Source organism: Homarus americanus, unplaced genomic scaffold (assembly GCF_018991925.1).
Source record: "Homarus americanus isolate GMGI-L3 unplaced genomic scaffold, GMGI_Hamer_2.0 scaffold19961, whole genome shotgun sequence".
Taxonomy (NCBI): Eukaryota; Metazoa; Arthropoda; class Malacostraca; order Decapoda; family Nephropidae; genus Homarus; species Homarus americanus.
The window spans coordinates 2,453-11,831 of NW_024712656.1; the positions used below are offsets into that span (position 1 = coordinate 2,453).

The 9,379-nt window shown below is 40.9% G+C and overlaps 1 protein-coding gene across 1 annotated transcript; it reads right to left on the reverse strand.

Annotated features, from left to right (window-relative positions):
* Nucleotides 1-696: 696 nt before the first annotated feature.
* On the reverse strand, nucleotides 697-2,535 carry LOC121864032 (dual specificity testis-specific protein kinase 2-like; the record flags this gene model as incomplete). Its single annotated transcript, XM_042362928.1, has 2 exons — nucleotides 1,765-2,535; nucleotides 697-789 (listed from the first exon to the last, which is right to left on the reverse strand). Coding segments are annotated over exons 1-2 (864 nt in total), but the record flags the coding sequence as incomplete, so codon positions are not given.
* Nucleotides 2,536-9,379: the final 6,844 nt, after the last annotated feature.

Consider the following 9,379-nt stretch of genomic DNA (forward strand, 5'->3'; position numbering starts at 1 on the left):
CACCACTCTTCAAATAAACCATTTACGACTTTTTTTTAGTTTAATTTGATTTCAATACATTTCTACACATAAGTTAGTTGTATTAGTTATCTTAAAGGCTTACCTTTTATGATGGTTAGACGAATTTGGAGGATATAAACGGCGATGAGACAAGTAGAGGCTGGCGGCATTTTTCGTACACAATCACGGACCTCTTTTAAAAAAAACAATACAATTCTGCATGTGCTGTTCTATATGGAGTATATCGTATAAAAATATTATTCCTTTGCAGATTTATACATTTTATGTCCATCCAAATCATTTTTCTTTCTTTCGGTTTCAAAAATAGTTCCCTCGCAGTGATCATCGGACGGGGGTACGTGTACCACGAAATTTCCCCATGTTCCAATAACGAATCGTACATATTTTTCTTTTTTTTTAGCCCAAAATGCTTCTTGCATAACAACCATGGGAGTGCTACAGCATGGTATACACCACGGCTGATCTTGCATATGGGCCTTGCTGTCAATGCCAAGTTTGGTCCAGATTGGTAAAGTAGTTTAAGAGATTCTCGTGCAGACACACAGACAAACAGACAGACAGATAAACTTCTTTGTTATATATACATAGACACAAAACTAGAAATATAAAGTTTAATTTTTACATAAAACTTGTTAAAAGATATAGATTGGACCGGGCCGGAATAGTGTTTCTTACCGATTTGGTGACAGGGACACTGGGAAGTCCAACTGCACGGAATAAGGCCATTACCCCCTGAGATGAAGGTGCTGATAACTTTACGTTACTTGGCTACAGGGAAAATACAACTGTGCAACAATGACGACTTTGTGCTATGACAACCTAGCGTAACAGAGTGATAACACAGACGTTAAATGCTTTATCAACACCCGAAATACTCATGCGATTTATTGAGTTCCCAATGGATACGCGAGATATACAAAAGGAAGCATCAAAGTTCATGCAAATTGCGGGCTTTCCTGGTGTTGTGGGTGTAATAGACGGAACCCATATACTGTAGGAATAGTTGTTCAGTTAGTGTTCCTTGTCTTGCCGGGAGACGAGTTGACAAAACTACTTGGTGAAGCCATCGCAGTATATGTGCGAACCCTTCTTCTGCTGTAGTTTCTTTCTCAGAGGCAAACACACGCGTTGATTGTTTATGTTTTGGTCCAGTTTACAGTAAATAAGTATTCGATTCACGTTCTTTTTTTTTCTTTTTAGCCTGCGTTTATTCGCATTAAAATACAAGCAGACTATAACAATTTTATCCTTTCATAAACTTGCTCTGCTTATTTATAAAGATGCTCTTGTCAATTGGAGTTTTTTCTTAAATTTACTCTTATTCTTAGCTAAGAGTAGGACTTACCCGCTTCATGAGATACACTTAAGAATTACTCTTAGATGAGAATAATAAAAGTGGTATAAGAGTAAAATGAAGAAATTTCTTAAGAAGTTTTATATATACGCGCCCCGGTGCCGTCTGTCTCCCACGGACACCTCTCTCTCTCTCTCTCTCTCTCTCTCTCTCTCTCTCTCTCTCTCTCTCTCTCCGTCTCTCCGTATTTCTTTGTTAATAATTCTCTCACGCTCTTCTCCTCTCCTTCCCTCTTCTCCTCCTCTTCCCGCTTCATCATCTCTTCTTTTTTTTTTTAACTGTTTATTTTCTTGCTAGCATTAGCATCAGTCTGGACGGGGTCGCTTTCGGTGGGTGATGGTGGTGGGTGTTGGAAAGGGATATGGCTGGGGGGTACATGTCCTTCATACCAAATATTTTAACAGCTTCTTTAAGGATTGTCGTTTGGTTGGGTCAATGTTGAAGGCGTGGATCAACCATTGCTGGGCGTTAGGGGTAAGGAGGTGCAATTCATCTTTCATAAGTCGCTCCAGGAGACGGCCAACGCTGTACACGTCGGCCTTGGTGGTGAGTGGGCATCTTTTGACGACCTCTGGGGCATTGTGGTCGGGGGCCCTTGTTGAGTTAAATTTAATGAAACTTCCAACTTTAGTGGCGATACCGAAGTCAATGAGCGTGGCTTGGATCCCCTTGTCGGTCTTCTGGATGCAAATGTTACCAGTTTTAACGTCGTTGTGCAGCCATCCACGACTGTTAACCGCGATCAGTGTACGGGTGACCTGTTGTACGATCTGGAGGCGTTCGGAGAAGGTACAGTCATTAATCTTCAAGTATTCCTTGAGGGAGTCCCCGGCGAACACTGTAATCATAGTTAGTTCCTCAGGACAAACCATGACTATCTTCTGAACACCTGGGACATCTCGCAGGAAAGAAAGTACTCGGATCTCCCTCTGTAAGCTTATGGTTTTACAATCCATGTTAGGAACGCTCTTGGCGACCCAGTATCCTTTTGGCCGGTGGATTTTGCAACAGGTGCCGTATGCTCCCTCGCCCAAGTGGCTCGAGGTAGATGAGTTAATTATGAATTCAAATTGTTGTGCGTTTAGTACGAGAACACCGCATATCCCGCAGTCACCAACCAGTGATCCAATAGTCTTTTTTGAGACCTGTCGGCTGTCCATTATTGTGAAATATAGGGTTGACACTCAACTGCACCAAGGACCTTAAGTTGAAAATCATCGAGTAAAATTAATTATTGAATGTTACAGTACAGGTAGGTTGAAATTTGTTTTTATAGTGAAGTAAGAGTGTAGTGTAGTGATGATGTGACAGTTCAGTGTGGTTGTAATGGAATGGTTTTGAATTGAAGATGTGTTACGGTGTATACTGGATGCATACTTTAGTTTTTCCACACACAATACATTCTACTGTCATTACCCGCATATAGTGGACAGTACCCGCATATAACGGACAATACCCACATATAACTGACAATACCTACATATAACGGACAATACCTACATATAACGGACAATACTCGCATCGCATATAATATGATAATAATGGTGGCCCCTCGTGTACGAATATGGCTTGCCCTAGGGCCACCCAGGCGAGATTTGGTTTAAGGTGTAGAAGCTGTCGCCAACACAACAACAACACCCTGAGTTAATGATTTGCATGACCCAGTGTTAAAGAATAGTGCGAGAAGACCGGACAACTCGCCAACTGCACTGGCTAACCATTACCCCGGAACACGATCCGCAAATCGACTAGCATCCAGATTCCCAATTACTACTGGGTAGACAGTAGAGAAAAAAAAAACTTGCTTACAGTTTCACCCTGCCCGGGAATTGAACCCTGGTCCACTCGCTTGTAAGGCGAGCATGCTGATCATTACACCACAGGTCACCAAAATCATATAAGACAAAAAGTTTTTTTTTTTTTTTCGTGCTGGTCAAGCCCCAACCAGAGGTTAGCTAGACCCCCGGACAACTCTTTCGGAGCTTGACCAGCACGTCGTATTGGTATTAACATCTCGACTTAATTATATGTTACAAACCCGGGCAGTAAAGTAGGTACCTGCTGTAAGTCGAAAGTTGCGAATTCGTATTCAGGGACAAGTTGTTGGAGCTTCCAATAACTTGAGGACATAAACCACTGACTCTTCAGGCTTCTACGCCCTTGACTCTTCAGGCTTCTACGCCCTTAACTCATGAGACATAAAGGCAAGCATGAACTTAGCATGCTTCCCTGTTGGACGCTGTAAACGCTTCTGCGCTTCACCTTACACAATGATGTAGGGGGGTGCCCAATAAAAAAAACAAAAACAAAAAAATTATGTTACAAAGTTACTTGTGTGTTTTTCAATGTTCTTTTTGATAATATTTACTTATCATGAGGTAGATGTCAACAAATAGATGACTTAAATAATTCGAAAACAAACAAATTAAAATGAAACTCCACCTAATATATACTGTATGTTATACTAAATAGGGGTACTGTAATTACCCGCATATAGTGGACAATACCCGCATATGACAGACAGTACCCGCATATAGTGGATGTAATACCCGTATATAGCGGATATTATTCGGTATAGTGGACAATACCTGCGTAGAGTGGATATAATACCCGCATATAGTGAACATTACCTGCATATATCGAAATATCCGCCCAGAATATTATTTGTGTAAGAAACTGTAAGTAACAAGGAAGGAATAACAGTTAATGGTAAAATATAATATAATATTTTACACAGTACAGATGATACTCTTATCGTGGAGACTAAAGACCCGGAACTAAAAACTGGTTAATAGATAAATTATAAATAATATTGATGATGAATTCATGTTCTCAGTACGGAAATAATGATACATAATGATTGTTCTAAATTAAGGATAAAATCTATGATAAAAGTAAATGGTTGGCAACAGGGAACTTAAGTAAAGGGAAAAAAATGTTTGTGTGTTTGGGAAGTAATGTTAACTGTGATGGTCTTTGTGTGGTGGAAATTAAACTGAGAATAGTTTAGATAGAAGTAGTGTTTAAGAGGCATGGTAAAGGGGACATTACTTATTGTTGTATGGTGATTACTGTTGTATGGTGATTACTGTTGTATGGCGAGTACTGTTGTATGGAAAGTAGTGTTGTATGGTGAGTAGTGTTGTATGGTGAGTAGTGTTGTATGGTGAGTACTGTTGTATGGTGAGTACTGTTGTATGGTGAGTAGTGTTGTATGGTGAGTAGTGTTGTATGGTATGCTGAGTAGTGTTGTATGGTGAGTAGTGTTGTATGGTGAGTAGTGTGTGTATGGTGAGTACTGTTTTATGGTGAGTACTGTTGTATGGTGAGTACTGTTGTATGGTGAGTAGTGTTGTATGGTGAGTAGTGTTGTATGGTGAGTAGTGTTGTATGGTGAGTAGTGTTGTGTGGTGAGTAGCGTTGTATGGTGAGTACTGTTGTATGGTGAGTACTGTTGTATGGTGAGTTGTGTTGTATGGGTGAGGTACTGTTGTTATGGTGAGTACTGTTGTATGGTGAGTAGTGTTGTATGGTGAGTAGTGTTGTATGATGAGTACTGTTATATGGTGAGTAGTGTTGTATGGTGAATAGTGTTGTATTGTGAGTAGTGTTGTATGCTGAGTAGTGTTGTATGGTGAGTACTGTTGTATGGTGAGTACTGTTGTATGGTGAGTAATGTTGTATGGTGAGTAATGTTGTATGGTGAGTACTGTTGTATGGTGAGTACTGTTGTATGGTGAGTACTGTTGTATGGTGAGTAGTGTTGTATGGTGAGTACTGTTGTATGGTGAGTACTGTTGTATGGTGAGTACTGTTGTATGGTGAGTAATGTTGTATGGTGAGTACTGTTGTATGATGAGTACTGTTGTATGGTGAGTACTGTTGTATGGTGAGTACTTTTGTATGGTGAGTAATGTTGTATGGTGAGTAATGTTGTATAGTTGTATGGGTTAGGACTGATGTATGGGCAAGATTGAGGGTACTGTAGTAGAGCCAGAAGAAAAACTGATATGGGTGAATGGAAATAAAAATTCTGATCTCTTTAGTTGTCAAATGAGGGAAAATTATCATAAAGCTCCCGAAAAGGTTTAGGTGTGGTGGGCTGTGGTCAACATCCCTGAGACAAGATAATGATACAGTAGTGCCTTGATGGATACAGAAAGTGTGGCTGAAAAAGTAAGTTGTACTGATAACCTCACATTTATTACAGTTAGTTGTTATCGTGTCCGCAGTTATGTAATTTGGATAGTTATCGTGTTTATGTAATTTGACCATTTGTATATTTAGTTATTTAACACTTATGTGGGTTTTATATATATTTTATTTTAAAATGTTAAGGTTATGACACACGGACGGACCACATATTACGTTGTCGGGGGAATAGAAATGTTTATTACAATTTGACGTTTTTTTTTTAAACTCCCACAAGATAACAGATAGACGTTTGAAAAAATAATCTGTCTCAGAGGCACACAATATAATTTAGTGGAAAAAAAGATAAAAAAAACTAGTCCTTGAAATCATCTAAATTAAATGCAATATCTTGAGGGAATATTTATGCGTCCAAGATTATGGGTTTGTGTAAAAGTTGGGATTTACCGAAAATTCCTGCTGTGTTGAGATGACAGAGCCGCCCCTCGCGTGCCCGGCCCCTCGTATTGATACCGCCAGGCCATGTGATGTGAGGCTCTGGTATTAGCAGGGTTTTAGGGGGGTAATGGTGGAATGGAGAAGTCAAGGCTTAGCTGAGGAACTCTTGTGTAGTGGTGGTGAGGAGAGGAGGTTGGTAGATGGTCCTGAGAGAGAGAGAGAGAGAGTGAGCCTTCTATACTCCTTGTCTATATAAAGTCAATATCTATACCCTCCCCCCCCCCACCCCCCCACACACAGTACGGGATGACGAGGGTGACGCCGCGTGGAGGAAAAAAAGGAAAACTCCGAGATATTGTTCGGGTCTCCGCTTGGTCTGTGAGGGCTGAGGAAGGTCCTGATTAAGGCGGACCTGGTCTACTTTAGTGGGTCAAGTTACTCGCTGTTGATATGGATAAAAGGTTCGCTATGGACACAACTCGTACCTACAAACTCGTATCAGGAGATTATTTCTTGAGTAACTTTGTGTTTTCCTCTTCTTTGGGTGGTGGGGGGGGAGGGCTGGGTTGATTCTTCCGGTGTGATGTTTGGATCTATACATATAAGTTGATTTACTGTAGCTGTGATGTTTGGTGTCGTCTGGTTGATGTACCTGAAAATTAGACACCTAACCTAACCTGTAGCAAAATGTAACACACATAAACCTAAACGCCTGAATTAATTACCACTGGTCATAACACGGGCTGAATTATTGTACACAATATGAGATATAAACAGTTGGTATTTTAGCGAAGAAGGTCTGGTAAAGTGGCGACCGTCCATCACAACCACAAGTTGGTTGTTACAACACATTTGGATCACAACTGAAACTTTTGTTAAATGTGGAAGAAAACGATGATTATGGCAACAACTTCGACCTCCGGCAGTTGATGAAAATGATATTTATAATAATATAATACCAACGTGTTTGTGTATGTGTGTTAGACTGATCACAGTTACACAGACGCGGGGGACGTGACTCCTCAGATTCACCATATTTGGTGAAGAATTGACCCCAGGGAGAGAGACACTGTTATAAGCCGCTCACCAACACAGGTGCGACCAGCGAGGCACGAGTCTCACTCTGCCGTCGACTAGTCATGATCTTTTATAATTTAGTGGTGATATTTATATACCATATTGACGCTGATGGTCTTGAGTCATTCCATGTTACTGAGACTTTAGTGGTCATATGTTCCTTCACTCTTACATACACTTAACTCTTCTACACTGGCTCTCCTTATATCTTCGTGTCCATCAATCATTTCCATCACTACAAGACTAATACCCATTTATTCATGAGTTTAGTACTGCGACTCTTAGCAACAAATGTACCTGTCATGTTAAGTCTATTGTAGTCGACCTTGTACAATATTGTCCAGGCCACACTGCAAAAAATAACTCATTCTTAAATTTCTCATAAATATTGGCCAATATCATTTATCTATATCTTCAGTCATCAAATTCCAGTTTTCTATAGTACGATAATTAAAAGTAACATAAACTCCTCCTTATGACAAACTAAAGACAAACTTCCAATAATAAAAACCAGTTACGAGACGAAGCCACTCAGCATATATACACACACACACAAGTCTTAACAGTATATTTGGCAGCTTCTGAACTCACACTGTGTTGCCTTTACCGACGGGAGATGTTCCTAGATCTGCACAACAGTAAGAATCGACACGCAGTTAGCAGTGACCTGTATAATAAGTAGAAGAGAAGTGGTAGCAAAAAACTAACGCGTTGAGTTGTGTGTTTTGCATAAGACCACAATGGATTTAGGGAGGCGAGGAGTATAAGTGTGAGTCGTAGTGTATTTTAGCTGTGATAGGAGGCAGCTGGTTATACACACACACTCTCTCTGCTGTGTTGTGTTGGTTGTGGGTATATTTGTGACGTGTTATGGATATTGTTGTATGTTATGATGTCAGGGAGAGTTGGCGGTGTATAGTTGTGGTTGTGGAGAGTGCCGGGTTATTATGTATGGGTGGTAGTGGTGGTGATGGTGCTGTTAGTGGTGGTAGAGATGGTGGTTGGAGTAGTAATGGTAGTGGTGATGGTTGTAGTGACGGTAATAATGATAGTGGTGATGATGGTAGCAACAGTAGTAGTAGTAGTAGTAATAGTGGCGACGGAAATGCTGGTGGAAGTAGAGATGTTAGTAGTGGTGGTAGTGGTGGCTGAGATGATGTTGGTAGTGGTGGCAGAGGTTGAGGATGGAGAATACTCGTAGCATAAACACATTCATTATTGAGATGTTGTTCGGTAAACTTTGTGGTATTTTGAACTGGTTGTCGCTTACACCGCCAGAGAGGAAGAGAGAACCCACACCGCTTACAACTGCCTGATATATCATGACCTCCTGGCTGTTGTCTTCTGCTGGCTGTAACACTCACACTCTATCCCCCTTTTCCTCATCTCCCCCCCTTCCTTCTTCCTTCTTCCCTCCTTCCCTTCCCTCCCTCTTTTCCTCCTTCCATCCCCTGCCCCTTCTTCCCTCCTTCCCTTCCCCTCCCTCCTTTCTCCTTCCATCCCCTGCCCCTTCTCCCCTCCTTCCATTCCCTCTGGCTATGTCAACACTGTCGACTCCCTTGTTAGAACCATCAAAACTTAAACCATAGCCGAGGGCACACAAGGTATCATTGTCTAGTTGTTTAGAGGAGAGATTCACTACACAGTTGTTATTGGCATCCTTAGTCCAATCACTATTTCTAATAAGGAGTGCCAATTTGTGGTCTATCTTGGCTTGAAGATCAGAACGCTCACGTCTCAGGTTATCAAAACAGTAGTCCACCATGAACTTTTTCCAATAACTCGGTATGGTCATATTAAAAGCACGCTTTTTTTGTCTTACAATACGGAAGGCTTCATCCACTTCAATTTTCTTTATTTCAAAATGTTTCTTAAGGATGATTTCTTGGAACTCATCAAAGGGGCGGTCAGACATCTTCAGGACACGTTGTGGGAGGATTGATCTAGGCATAACTTTTCACTGAGGCATGTCTGGAGAAATTTCAAACGTATTTTCAATTTGTGGGCCTTGATCATCGAAGAGGAGTATTCAGTAACGAAAGGAGACAGTCCAGGACAGCTTGTAGAGAGGATGAAGAAGTGGCGCGTGGAATCCATTTATGCAAGTAAATCACTGTAGGTGCGCGTGATCTAGGTATATGCTGATAACCACAAGGAAAGAAGAAAACACGAAGTTCCCAAGCGCTTTCGTGTAATTCACATCTTCAGGGGGTGAGTACAGACTAGAGAGAGAAATACAAATCAAGGTGTATATATACAGAGAAGGGTGAGACCAGGTCCACAATGGTCAGGTATTAGGTAATGACCCTACTAATCTTTAAATAGCACACAACGGTT